The sequence below is a fragment of the Mastomys coucha genome, unplaced genomic scaffold (genome assembly GCF_008632895.1).
Source record: "Mastomys coucha isolate ucsf_1 unplaced genomic scaffold, UCSF_Mcou_1 pScaffold14, whole genome shotgun sequence".
Classification (NCBI taxonomy): Eukaryota; Metazoa; Chordata; class Mammalia; order Rodentia; family Muridae; genus Mastomys; species Mastomys coucha.
This window is the reverse complement of record NW_022196896.1, coordinates 101,289,723-101,303,705: the sequence shown is the minus strand read 5'-3', so window position 1 is coordinate 101,303,705 and position 13,983 is coordinate 101,289,723. Positions and strand designations below refer to the sequence as shown.

The window sequence follows — 13,983 nt, the reverse complement described above, 5'->3', positions numbered from 1 at the left end:
CTCCCCTCCCCTCCCCTCCACTCCCCTCTCTTCCACTCCCCTTCCCTCCCTTTCCCTCTCCTTTCCGGACAGGGTTCTATGTAATCCAGGGCAGCCCAGAAATCACTGTGTAGCTTAGAATGATCTTGAACTTCTGATCTTCCTTTCTCTACCTCCCAAATGCTGGTGTTACAGCTGCCTGCCACCATGCCCAGCTTAGACAGTAGTAGAGATCACAACCAGGCCTCTGAGCTACATCCCCAGTCAGGGGTCAAGAGGTGGGCTTGGGGGCTGGAGAGATGGCTCAGTGGTTAAGAGCACAGACTATTCTTCCAGAGGTCCTGAGTTCAATTTCCATCAACAACATGGTGGCTCATAACCATCTATCTATAACAGGGATCTGATGCCCTCTTCTGATGTGTCTGAAGATAGCTACAGTGTACTCACATACATGAAATAAACAAATAAATCTTAAAAAAAAAAAAAAGGTGGGCTTGGGTCAGGAGGTCCTTGCTTACCTTTAAGGAAGTGTTTGAACCTCTCTAAGCCTCAGTTTCCCCATCTGCAGACAGGCATAAGAGTACCTGCCTCACAGGCCTATGACAAGGTAAGACTGGGGTGCACCACATAGAAAGCACTTATTAAGGGGCTCTTGAAGAGAGCCATCATGAGTAGAGGCAGGAGGAGCTCATATGAGATTCATGTTGCTTCAACTGTAGAACACAAAGGAAAATAACCAGGCAAGGAGGATTCCAACCCAAGTCCTGCCTCTCTCTTTCCTATTTGCTATTTGTCAGCCACCCTGGATTGGCTTCCCTTCAGCAAGACCCCGCACATGCCAGCCCTTCCACGGAGATTTCTCAGGCTTGGAGGTAGCTCTGCTTTGTCAACAGTGAGAATAATGGCAATAAAAACTGTAATAAGATTTATCATTTGCTGACCACTTGCAATCTACAAGGCTCTGCTTTAGGGTGGTGGTGGCGGTAGCAGAGTGTGTGTGTGTGTGTGTGTGTGTGTGTGTGTGTGTGTATCTGTATCTGTATATTGAGCTGATTTCATTCTGATCACAGCACAGTAGCAAATGAAGAAAGGCACCCTGGATTCTGCAACCTGCTTGCAGTCCCCACGTTGGTCAGCAGCAGGCTGTGCCGCCTGCCCAGTAAATGCTAACACAGCCACTCAGGGGTGACTCAGCAGATGGCACTGTGTGGACTCAAGAAGGGACAGACTGACCTCAGAGCCCCGAAAGGCTCTGTTCCCTAGGCCCTTCCATCTCAAACCAGACTATGAAGAAGAGAAGACCCTGAGGGGGAGGAGTAAAAAGTCCAAAGGGTTGCTGGGTCACTTCCTGGTCACATACACTGTGTCATGCGTCGGTCGTCACTGCTTTGAATGCGGTGGCCATTGTGGAACCAGCTGATGGTGGGATAGGGCAGGCCGGTCACTTGGCACTCCAGCATGGCCTCCTTAGCAAGTCCTACTTCCAGATCTTGCAGTGGCCGCAGGAAGTCGGGAATAGACAGCCTCTCTAGATCTCCGTGCTCCGGCTCCTCGGGGATAGATGGCATCTTCTCCAGCTTCGAGCTGTAAGAACCACATAGCTACCTAGACGTGCACAGTTATACCCTCCTGGCTCAGGGTAAGGGTCCCTCAGAGGTACTGCAGGCAGTGCCCGAGGTCCTAGGTGGTACCTGGGGCCAGAGGCGGCTGTCCGAGGCTCCTCCACGTACAGCTGGGCAGAGCAGTGGGCCTGGCCATGAGTGTTAGTGGCACTGACTTCATAGAGTCCCTCGTCTTCACTGCCCACGCGGGCAATGTGCAGTGAGTGTAGACCCCCATCCTGTCGCAGCCGCACGTTGTCACCCTCATTCACCGGGTGGCCTGGGGGCATAGGACATAGACGATACAAATCTACTAAGGTGGAGGGACCTGTCCTCTGGGCACACCCTATCACACCCATGATGTTTTCTCAGCCTATTCAGAGTGGGGAACCATACCAAAATGAGTCCAGGTAACGGAGGGAGGCGGGGTACCACTGATCTTGCAATCCAAGCGGGCAGCACGGCCTTCTAACACCTCCAAGTCTTCCAGCAACCGAGTGAAGAGAGGAGCCAGCGATGGCCGGACTGTCAGCCGGGCACTGCAGGTCAGTTCATCTGAGAGGAAGTGGGCAGCACTGGGTCAAAGAAAGCCTTGGAGGCCCAGACCCCTAATCTCACAGGTCTAGTCCAGCCTTGAGAGCTTGAGCTAAGTCCTACAAAGGCTCAGCATAAGGGCTGAGGCAGCAGGGCCAAGATTCATAGACCAGGCCTTCTTCCTAGGAGGCAGGAGGGTCAACAAGGACGGGCAGCAGTGTGCCAAGGTGGGCTGGGGACACTGTCGCTCGGGATCCAATTAAGCTAATATCTTACCGTGTTCATTCAAGATGAAACATAGCTTGACTCTGAGAACGTTTGTGAAGATAAGCCCACTGCCTAGACTTTTCTCTGTGTCTGGTTCATGCCCACTTTTTTGTCCTGCCTGTCACCCAGAGCAGATGCCTCTTGGTCCCACTCTATGCCCCTACCTCAGAGGCAGGTGCTCTCATCTCTGCTCTTCACAGAGAACAGGATCAGGCCAGCGATGCCATTGATAGTAACAGCAGCTGGCACCTCGAGTTGCCAGCCTTTGACCGGTATGGGGCTTTGTTCTCTGTAGAGGCGATCTCACTAATCCTGCCAATCCTGCCTGCCTGGTAGGCATTAGCACCATCCCCATTCACAGAGGGATGCAATAAAGCTCACACAGGGGAAGTGACTTGTCCAAAGACATGGGCTTGTCAGCTCGCAGGGCAAGAATGGAGATGTCCAAGTCAGGTTTGTTAGCTCAGTGGGCTTGTTCTGTCTTGGGAACAGGGAACGGAGGAGCATTTCTGTCCCGGGTATCATTCTAAGTCAGAGGTTCTCAACCTCTGTGGGTCGCAACCCCCTTGGGGTCCGATGGCCCTTTCACAGGGGTCGCACATCAGATAGTCTGTATATCGGATATCTACGTTACAATTCATAATAGTAGCAAAATTACAGTTATGAAGTAGCAACGAAATAAATTTATGGTTGGGGAATCACTGCAACATGAGGAACTGTATTAAAGGGTCACAGCATTAGGAAGGTTGAGAACCAGTACTCTCAAGTGCTCATTGTTTGGGGGTGGGGGGGGCAGAAGCCCATACTATATCCTGGCCCTAGCCGTTAGCATTCCATTTCCTGGACACCTTTTCTGTACCCAGCTCCTTCAGTTCCTTCCCCAGCCCTGGGGACCACAGTAGCTCTAGCACCTGAGTGAGTAGTTACCTTTGGCTGTGCTCAGCTTGCAGGTGTAGACACCACTGTCGTCCTCATGCACAGAGGTGAGCAGCAGCTTGCACTTGCGGCCATCAAAATGCATCTTGCATTTGAGCAGCGCAGGCTGCAGCAGGCGGCCCCGGCACAGCCAGTCCACCTCGACGTCAGCTGGACCTGCCACCAGGCACTCAAACAGCGCCATCTCCCCGGCCCCCACGTCCACGTCCTGCAGGGGGGCCAGCACGGCCAGGGACCGGCTTTCAGGGTGTGCTGAGGGGGAAGGCAAGCCACAGGGGGCACAGACAGAGCAGAGACACACAGGGCAAGGAAGACACACGCATACACACACACAGAGAGACAGACAGATACAGAGAGAGAGATGCATTTGGTTCCTCTGGAGACTGGGAAAGCCCATCCGCCCCCGGCCAGACAGCAAGGAGCCCCTAGACCTAGCTCTGAGATAGGAACCCATGTTGGGCCCCTGGGAGGGAGAAGTGATGTGAGGTGAATTGGAATTGAGGGAGGGGATCCGAAACGATGGTGGCAACAACGGCGGTGGTGGCGGCGGCGGCAGCAAAGAAAACACAGCACACTAGCTGGGTACAAACTGGACTTTATTTGAGCTACGAAATAGTGCTTCCAAACCTCCACCCCCACTATGACCCTGCTCCACTCTGTGCTCAATCTGGCTACCTCTCTCATTCCCAGACAGAGCATGTTGGATGTGTCTGTGAAGAAAGGTACCCCACTTGGTCCTAAGTTTGCCAGCAGCCAGGGCTTAGCCCCAGACCTCTAGCTTTTGGTCTCTCGTGGAATAAAAAAATGTTGTGCCATTTAAAACCCATTTCTGAAATGGTCAGTGCCCTGTCCCTTCCCAGAGAACCTCCTATCCACTGTATCTGCCCCTCTGGGCCCCTGCATCTCATAGATGCTGTATTCTGTCATCTTACTCTATCTTATCCCACCTCAGCTCAAAGGCTTTCTTCCCTGACTGTCACAGACACACAGACAGACAAACAGATAGACAGACGTGGCCTGTAGCAGCATAGCACATGCACTCGCTGGATGCTCCCTATGGGGAGACTGGGGGAGCTTGGCACCCCTCATGGCCGTCCCTTCCCAACACTCAGTCCTTCTGGGGGCCTCCTGGTCTGCACAGCCACATATCCACTTGGGGAGGGAGGATCCACAGGGGCCCGGTGGGTTACCCCAGGGTTCTGTACGGGCTAGGGAGGGGAGCATGGGTTAAGTCCGGGCCGGCGAGCCGGCTGGGTCTGTGGGCAGGAGGCAGTGAAACACAGCGAGGTCCGAGAGGTGCCTGAGACAGGGGTGCAGCTCGGAGGGTAGCGGGGGCAGCGCAGGTAGCCCCCTGAGCTCACTCGCCTGTGTACAGACAAAAACCTCAGTCAGCAAGCGGCAGGTTAGTGCGGCACACATGTACACACACACACACACACACACACACACACACTCACGCACCATGTGCACACACACCACAGACCTCGCTAGGACCTCTTTGGACATGAAGCTGCCTCTACAGCGGACACTTTTGGCTCCCCATAGATTAGCACTGGGATAAAAAGGCCAGTAATTAGCCTGGTCCCTGGGGTTCCTCAGGCAGAGACCCTGAGCAACAAAGGGGAGAAGTGTTCATAGCCATTAGGAGCACCCCCAAAGCCTATGAAATGCTAGAAAGAATCCCAAAGAGAGAGAAACACCAAGACACAGGTTAACACAGAGAATTGGAGGCAGAACCCAACCCCAGAGAAGGAAGAGGGCAGAGGCTTAAGAATTTAGAGCTCAAAGAGGTGGCAACCATAGCAACAAGAGGAATAGGGGACAGTGAGGCAGGCAAAGCCTGGCCGAGGAGCTAGGACTGTAGTTCTGGGCTCTAGCAGGAGCTTAGCAGTGCCTTGGGAAGCCCCTAGAGCTGGCCTTTCCTGGGCATGAAGGAACGGTGCCCAGTGAGGGACGGGGAAGGAAAATGGTGGAATAAAGAGCCGAGGAGATGTTTCTAACCCTATGGCATCACATGGAAGGGAAGGTCAAACGGATAGCCAACCTCTGAAGGGGTGACCCAGTAGCCTCCAATGGACAGCCTAGATAGATCCTATTATCCCTGCTGCCCGAGAGCCCTACCTCTCCCCCATCTCTCCCCCACCTCAGGGCTCTATAAACCCTGGCACCCCTGATGTCCCTCCAGTGTTCCATGATGATGGTACCATCCGGGTCCCTTCGAACGGGTCCAGCCACCAGTCACTCCCCACTGCTACCCCAACCACAACAGTTTTGCACAACAATCAAATGTGTAGGGAGAGTAGGGGAGGGGATGGGGCACAAAAGAGGGTAAGAGGGTTGGTGAAGAATGAACAGGTGGCACAGAGCAGGTGATAAGGGCTTAAGGGTTTGGAAAGAGGCTGTAGGATGCAGGGTTTCCAGCTCCTGCTGGGTGTTATGATGGAACGTGGGGAAAGCAAGTGGGGGAGGCAGCTGAGCATGGAATTCTTTTCTGTGTGATCTTGGGCAAGTCACTTCTGTACTCTGGAATTTCTTCCATTTAGCCAACTACAACATAAGCAGTGGGACCAGGGGACCACCATGACCCTTTCAGCGTGACATCCTATAACTGAGGTTGTATGTGAGCTGTCGGTAGGGGAGGATGGAGAAAGGCGGGGATTTCATGAGTACACGGCCTCTCACCTCGGACCTCCAGGCGGGCCTCGCACTGCCGAGCGCCATATTCATTGACTGCCTTGCAAGTGTAGAAACCAGCATCGCCCCGCTCAGCAGCCAGGATCCTCAAGCGGCAGAGGCCACCTTCTGCCTCCTCTGCAAAGCGCCGCTGGTCTGGGCGCACGGGCTGCCGATTCCTCAGCCTGTCAGAGACAAAGCCAGAACCTGAAGCCCTTACCAGCATTCACAGCCACAGGGGCTGGTAGGCGCAGAGCTTCCTAAATCTATATGGCTGATCAATGCACCCCCCGGGATCCAAAGCCAGGTTCATCCTGACTCTACTTGGCTCTCTCCCATCTTACAACCTGGATCACCTCTAAATAGTTCTTAAATGTCCCCGTATCTCACTTCCACTTATTTGTAACAGAAACCTAGATTCCCACTTCCTGAAAGGGTAGAAAGAACAATTTTGAAAAAGTTATAATTACATTGGAGACCACATAATCAATTAAAAGTGAAAACCAGAACCCAACCAGTGTAGATGTGGGGACAATGACATGCTGAGGAATGGTCCAGCTTCAGAAACAGCGTGTGGGGACTGGGCCTACCACAGGCTGGTTACAGAATGGCGTGGCTTTAAAAATCACCCTACATCAGCCGATGGTATAAGGATGATCAGCCTACTACAGGGCAAGAGGTGGCATTCAAAGCTGATAGACATGGGACCACTCATTGTTCCAGGGCATCCCCAACAGAGGAAGCCCTGGACTGGCAGGGTGATGCTGCTGTAGCTGAGATGGGATCCCAGGGAAGGTCTCTAAAGTTCTGTTCCTTTCTACTGTCTGCAAATAGCCAGAGGTGGGGTGTGGTGTGTGTGTGTGTGTGTGCATGTGTGTGTATGTGTGCATGTGTGTGTATGCGTGCATGTGTGTGTGCATGTATGTGTGTGTGCATGTGTGTGTATGTGTGTGTATATGTGTGCATTTGTATGTGTACATATGTGTGTTTGTGTGTCACTGGGGGGTGGTATAGGCGGTTGTTACTTACCAGGAGACCACAGGCTTGGGCTCTCCCTGCACGCGGATGCTCATAATGACATCTTGACCTTCTCTTACTGATTGGTCCATGAGTGAGACCTGAAGGAGAATCCCAAAGCATCAGGGGTGACAGAGCATAACACCAGCCGCTAAGAACTGGGGGACCCGGGACAGAGAGGTCTCTTCCACACCAGTCTGAGGCTGTCTCTGGGTAACAAGGGTTAACGGGGAAGGGTCTGTTGCGTGTGATGCTTAAGATCGGCCTCAAGAATAAGGGGGTACACACAGGAATGGTGTCCACAGAAGGCTGGATATCAGCCTCAGGGGTCTGACCTTGAAGGTTGGGGGTGCCTTGGAAGAAGAGTCCGAGGAATCACGATCCTGGCTGGGACTGAGCTTCATGGTGGAGGTTCGGGGCCAGGTCTCCCCAGGCTCTGGGAACTCCTCTGGGGGGCTCAGGTACTCCTCATCAGAGGTGATAGGGCTGCTGAAAGGGGATGTGGACCCGCCTGGAAGAGAGATAGACGATGTCAAGGGAAAGGATGAAGAGAGCCAGCTGAGAATATTGCAAAGGGGAGGCAGCTCCTGCAGGCTCAGCTCTGACTTCACCTCCTGATGATCATGACCACGTCCTCTTTCTGAGTCTGATTCCTCCTCTGTTAAGGCCTGCCAACTCTGACCCTGATGATATTCTACAGAGAATAGCCTGGAGCAATCAGTTTGGCCAGCAGAAGGGCCACTGATGGCTTTAGGGGCAATCCTGAATTCTACTCAAGTTAATGTTAGTAGCATGAAGCTCCAAAGGAGGCAGTAGAAACCTCTAGGACCCCTATAAGAGCAGGGCGAAGCACTGGTTTCTTAGGTGAGCTGGGCCTGGCACGAAGGACAGCACACACCTCACACAAGCCCCATCCTGACCTCTGTCCCGGGCCAATGAGGCGTCAGTGTCCAGGCAGCCCTTCCCCCTCTCCCTTCTCAGCTTCCCCAGGGGCACCTGTTGGCCCCACCCCTACAGCATGAACCCCGGATTCTCAGGAAAGCAGAGTTAGATCATCCATAAAAAACAGTGGTTCGTCCTAGGAAAAGAGGAGGGGGACACCTGAGTCTGCTTTGGGGGAAGGGTATCCCCAGAGCCCTGAAGCTCTCCCCTACAACTGGCCAGGGGCCCAGGTTCGCTGAGCTGGCGCCTATCCGACTGCCAAATACAGACATGAATCTGCCACAGCCCCCTGGCCCCTCCTCCTGGTTTCCCAACCCCAAGCCCCCAGCAGTACTGCACCCCAACTCACCCTGAGGCTTTGCACACAGACCCCGGCCTGCACCTTCCTTAAGTCTCTGCCCTGGCACCAGGCCCTCTTGCCCACTGCCCACTGGCCTTAGCTCCCCAGGGAACAGGCGATCAGCCTGCCCAGCCCCACTCACTCGCTGACCCAGCTGAGGCCCCGCACTGAGCCAGCCCTGGGGGGAGGGGAAGTGAGCTTAGGAGGGGGGAAAGAGGAGGCTGGGCAGCAGGCAGGCGCTGGCTGGGAAGGTGGTGCCTGCTGAGACCACAGGGAGCAGCCCCTGGAGTGGTGGAATAGGAGCAGGGGGAGGGGCGGAGCCCAGACCAGCTGAATTTAGACACTGATCATTCCTAGCAGCCAGCCGTCTGCCTTTCCTCTCCTTACAGCTTGGGACACTGACAAGAGCTGAGCCCATCCATAGGGCTGGACTCCAGGGGTGGAGACCCCAGTCCTCAGGGTGGGATAGGGTAGGGTGGCACACAGTACTGCGGCATTTAATATCCTTGCCTGGACCTTAAATGTTGACTGATACAGCATAGACTTTGCCCAAACCAACAAGACTCCTGACCTGGGAATACATTACTAGCTAGCTTTAAACCCCAGAACAGGCCACAACCAGCCTTTTCAGACACAGAGAACCAAAGAACTGTCAGGGCTTGACCCTCCTTCCCAGATCTGTCCCCTGTCAACCTAAGGAAACTTAGTACATGGCTGTCGCCTCCCAGGTCCTGCCCTAGGCAAGTCCTAGGAGAGCAGGTATTTCAGGACACAGGCCTGCACCCAGCTCAACCATGGGATCACTGCCCCTCATCCATCAGCCCACCAGGGCTCAAAACCAGGAAAGTGTGGGCCACTCCTCCCCAGTGGTCGCTCCTCACCAGCATCTGTTCGCACTCAGTGGGTGCGGAAGGGGTTTGGAAAGAATAATAGAGGCAGAGAGGTGTTGAGCTGAGGCCACCAGTCCCTTCACTCCACCCAGGACCACATTCCCAAGCTATGACCTGTGTTCCCCAGCACTGCCAGTGATGAAGAGGTGTGGGGGCCAAGAGGACAGCCCATTTTCAGGCTGGCTGTCTCAAGGTTGGGGAGGAGAGAGAAATCAGAATGGCATTTGTGGCTGGAGGCGTGACCGCCAGCTGATACTGAGGTCATAGGCGCAACCCTTGGAAGAGGGGACTCCTTTCCCTCTACAGAGTTTAGATTCCTGGCTCCAGGGTCACCTCCAGGATCTAGACAGTGCTGAGGCAGCTTCCAGGCTAAGGAAAGGAGGGCGGGGCAAAGATATAACTCTGATTGCCAAAGGTCTTATGCGTGCTTCAGAGACCCCTTGTGGCCGGCAGGGAAATAGCACCTAGGTGCTAGCCAGCCAATCAGCCCCAAGTCTAGGTCAAGTCTCTTGGCCAGAGTGCTTGCCAGGCTGCAGGCTCAAGCTCCAATGGAGTGCGATGAGTGCTCTCTGAGAAAAAGAAGTGGCCTCTCTTCCACCATAACCCCAAAGCACACCACCAAGCTGTAGAATCCCAAGCTCTGCTGACCTCACGGGCTAAAAGCAACTTTGTAGCCATTTTTGTTACATTCCAAGCCTGATCCATCTCCAAACCCAGAAGTTGCAGTGGGAGATAACACCAGCAAGGGCACAGCATGCTTTTTTCCCCAAACCTTCCCGTTAAAGGACCAGTTCTTCACATTTGACCCAACTCTCCATGAGCTGACTCTATTCATGTAGCTGCCCTTTGGACAGCTCTTTCAGGCCAGTATCATTCAATAAGAACTGGCATTAGAAAGCTTACAAGCAGGAATCCCCCCAGGCCTGTATATCCAGTCAGGCCTAACATCCCAGATGTCTGTTGTCTCTTCACTACAGACAGCTTCTGCTGCCATCCAGCATCAAGCACACGGATGGCATCACCCAAGGCCATCTACATCAGAACTATGGGAATGATGCTTGAACCACCCACACAGGTACCACTTGGGGCTTATTCTGAAATACAGATTCTTAGACCTTATCCAGCCTACAGAATTGATTTTCTAAAGTGAAGGAGTCAAAAACTGTAATTTTTTTTTTTTTCAAAAGCACTCTAGGGATTCCTAGGCACATGAAAGGTTTGAGACTTAGGCAAATCCTCATGGGAGGATGGAAACTCTAAGAGGTGATTTCATTGAATCTCACAGCTCTTGGCCATTCAACTTCAGAACAGGGCTATAAACCCATAAGTCTGGTTCTACAGCCCTTGTGTTTCCAGTTACAGCAGCCAGCTTCCTAATTTGAGCTAGATCTTTAACTCCACCCCAGTGATTTCAAGCATTTGTTTTTTTTTTTTCAAAATGCTCCTTATGTGGTTGGGCTTTTTGTTTTGCTTGTTAGTTTTTTGAGACAGGGTGTTTCTGTGTAGCCCTGGCTATCCTGGACCTCAATCTGTAGACCAGGCTGGACTTGAACTCATAGATCTGCTTGCCTCTGCCTCCTGAATGCTGGGATTAAAAGCGTGTGCCACCACTGCCCAGCTTGGTTGGCTCTCACCTGGAGACTTCTTTGGGCTATGGCTGTCTGGGCCCATCCCCCAAAGTTTCTGATTTATAGTCTGGACTTGGGCTGACCGTTTAAGTCATTTGTTTCTCAGTACTGGAGATTGAAGTTAGGGCCTCGCACATTCTATGCACACATTCCACTGAGCTAGGCCTCTTTTTCTTATTTTGAAACTAGGTCTCATTATGTTGCCTGGGGTGGCCTTGAACTATATCTCTGCCAAGTTATAATCTCAGCGTCCACAGTAGCTAGGATTACAGGTTCAGGTCACCAGGTACAGCAGCAGTCTGTGTATCTAGCATATTCTCAGGGGGTGCTGATGCTTTTGAGAGCGCAGGAACCGCAGCTCTATGGTCTACGGTTTCTGCTGCCATCCCAACCTCCCCTCTCAGACAGAGCCTTATTACTGTGTCCTCCCTAGTGTCCACAGGATACTCAGGGAGCACCCATGGCTTGAACTCCCTGGACAATGCTTCTCTCATTTCTCCTCATCCCCAAGTCATGTGGTCCATACCCCCTGCCCCTAACAATCTACCTATCAGTGTCTCCAGACATGGCTTTGAGGGCCAAGGTGTGGAAAAGACAGTCATGTAGTCAGGAGACTTTGGCTTGATAAGAAAGACTAGCCAGATACACTTGGGTAGAATGGGGAGCAGGAAAGGAGTCAAGTGGCAAGGGAGGAGCCAATAAAGGCCGTGTGTGTGTGTGTGTGTGTGTGTGTGTGTGTGTGTGTGTGTGTTAGAGACCCTTGGCTCTGGGAATGAGGGAAGGTATGGCATTTAAATTAGAGCTTCTTTTAGAGAAACTAATGCATACCAACTATGTGAGGTAGAAAATGTAGGCTCAGAGGCCTGCAGACTGTTTAGGAATGGACTTGGATGACAAATTAAGAAAGGGGCAACAGGGCCACGGTGGCGCACACCTTTAATCCCAGAGCTTGAGAGGCAGAGGCAGGCAGATCTCTATGAGTTTGAAGCTAGCCTGGTCTACGGTGTGAGTTCTAGGACAGCCAGGGCTACACAGAGAAGCCCTGTCTCAGAGAGAGGAGGGATGTGGGGAACCATGTGAGACCAGGAATCTCTTGTTACCTGCCACCACCCAGAAAGACCTATGCTCTCTTTGTGTAGAAGGTGGAGGCCCACTGAAGGACTGGCCTTCACTCTGAAGGCCAAGGGGAACCTCATATGGTTTGTGGGGAAGGAAGAATGGACTGGGGATTAGGTAGCACTTCCATGTGGCCAGGCCTTCACCTTTGCCCTCCATATGTGCTGCCTTGGTAGGCCCCACTCAGGCCCTTTTGAAATGGCTGACACTGTGATCACTGGAGGAGTGAGGGGAAAGGAGTGCTGGGCTTGGAGGTGGGACTTGTCTCAGTGTGTTGGCATGGGCATCTCCCCAGAACTCCCTGGGGCAAGAAGAAACACTGCTAAGAACATTTTAAGTTTAGTTCTAAATGTATGAAACACTGGTGAGAATGTCACTTGGTCAGCCTGACCCAGCAGGGCAAGTGTTGAATTTCTCACATATGACTATGTTGGATTGCTCTGAGTCAGGTAGGCTGTTGGTATCCATACTAAATTAGGTGACCTTCTTCTGGGAGGCAGAGAAGCTCCAATCTAAGTGGCAGCCTTGGAGAGTCAGCCCACAGGTACCCCTGAGGCTGACAGCTGGGAACAGGGAGAGAGGGCTGAGTCTATTGAGAGAAGACCATGGTACTCTGCTTTCTCAAACATCCAGATCCCAGTGAAATGGATAACAGGGGCTGTGCGGTGTTCTCAGTAGTTACTGTCGTTGCTAGGGAGGAACCTGAAACCATGAGTTTGGTGGCCTGGGACCCAGACCAAGAGAAGAGGGTGGAGGCTAGTGGTACATTTTTCTTCCTCTCATTTTGCATTCATGTTGCCCAATAAATAGTCTCTTTCCTAACAAGGTAATGGAGATCTTAAATATAAGGCTAAGGTAAGTCATGATGGGTGCACTCCTCCTGGTCCGAATATTGGAGGGCAGTTCTCCATCCTCTTAAAACCTCGCCAATCTTACCAAGTACATAGCTCATCCACTAAGATGATGCTTACATGACAGACAAGAAGGAGGAGGAGGAGGAGGAAGAAGAAAGGAAGAGGAAGGAGGAGAAGGAGGAGAGAGAGAGAGAGAGAGAGAGAGAGAGAGAGAGAGAGAGAGAGAGAAAGAACAAAAATGAAAAGGAAATGAGGCCAGCTAAGGACCAAAGGTCATGGCTGGTTCAAACACATGACACGTGCAGGCAGTGGGATGGAGGATGGAGCACTCTGAGCCTCCTTCCACCTCCTCCTGCCAGAGTTTACAGTGGAAAGGACCCAAGAGCATCAGGAAACAGGACCAGGGCAACACAGGACAGAGATGGGGAATCAGGAGAAGCTTCAGACTCCGACTCCCCAAATCTGGCTACTCATAGAGGCCTGGGCAGTCTCCTCCCCACCATCTCAGGGAATAGCTGAGCCCCAGCCTCTTCAGAGTAGCAGGGAAGGGGACTGTGCAGCGCAGTGGTTAGGGATGTTCAGCCACCCGTTGCCTCAGCTCAGTATCCTAACAGGTGAGGGGAAATAGCAGCTGAGACCATTAACACGCAGAACAAATAAGGTGACATTGTGCAAACACTGAAGTTCCTAATGGGACTCGCCACACTTGCTAGATGCTGTGTGCCACTCGTGTACCATGAGGCACAGTACAGACCCAGAACGCTTCCCTGGTCATGTGAAGGTGTGGTGGTCAGCGCTGCATCCTGGAACACTTTGCTAACGCTCCCAAGTCTCTGTTACCTCATTAGCGAGTGACAGGGACACAACAACAGAAGCTACTGCAGAGAGCTGGGTTAAATGTTACATGATCAGTGGTGTGCCTAGTTCATAGGAAGCACTCAGCAAACACCAAAGAGTTGCTACTTTTATCCCAGACTCACACTCATTTGCAACTTGAATAAGTAATTTCCATTTCTATATCACTTATTGCAAATAACATTCCCAGGCAGATTCCCAGGCTGCTGGCCTGGCCTGGTTAAGAATCATATTCTTCTTTTTGTTTTTCCCCCATCTGTAAGATAGGAGTATCATTTGCATGGGTAACACACATATACATATCCATCCATCCAGACACATGCACCACGCACACGTACGAGACTCAATAGG

General features: G+C 52.4%; 1 protein-coding gene and 1 long non-coding RNA gene across 12 annotated transcripts in view; one reads left to right on the top strand and one right to left on the bottom strand.

Moving 5' to 3' along the window:
- Positions 1 to 904, top strand: part of LOC116088607 — a 1,179-nt gene extending 275 nt beyond the window's left edge. The window contains exon 2 of the long non-coding RNA XR_004117941.1: positions 777 to 904. This is a non-coding gene — a long non-coding RNA (uncharacterized LOC116088607). The remainder of the gene's footprint in view (positions 1 to 776) is intronic.
- Positions 1 to 13,983, bottom strand: part of Speg (striated muscle enriched protein kinase) — a 56,910-nt gene that overhangs the window by 23,577 nt on the left and 19,350 nt on the right. For 8 of the 11 annotated variants that reach the window (XM_031368076.1, XM_031368077.1, XM_031368079.1 and 5 more), the window contains 7 exons: positions 7,343 to 7,518; positions 7,020 to 7,108; positions 6,000 to 6,175; positions 3,309 to 3,569; positions 1,977 to 2,135; positions 1,671 to 1,860; positions 1,340 to 1,563 (listed from right to left, as the gene is read on the bottom strand). In XM_031368076.1, the coding sequence (XP_031223936.1) occupies positions 1,340 to 1,563; positions 1,671 to 1,860; positions 1,977 to 2,135; positions 3,309 to 3,569; positions 6,000 to 6,175; positions 7,020 to 7,108; positions 7,343 to 7,518 (1,275 nt within the window). Of the gene's footprint in view, positions 1 to 1,339; positions 1,564 to 1,670; positions 1,861 to 1,976; positions 2,136 to 3,308; positions 3,570 to 3,896; positions 4,683 to 5,999; positions 6,176 to 7,019; positions 7,109 to 7,342; positions 7,519 to 8,298; positions 8,515 to 13,983 lie in introns of those variants that run through there. The other 3 variants (XM_031368084.1, XM_031368087.1, XM_031368086.1) reach the window with 3 other exon arrangements.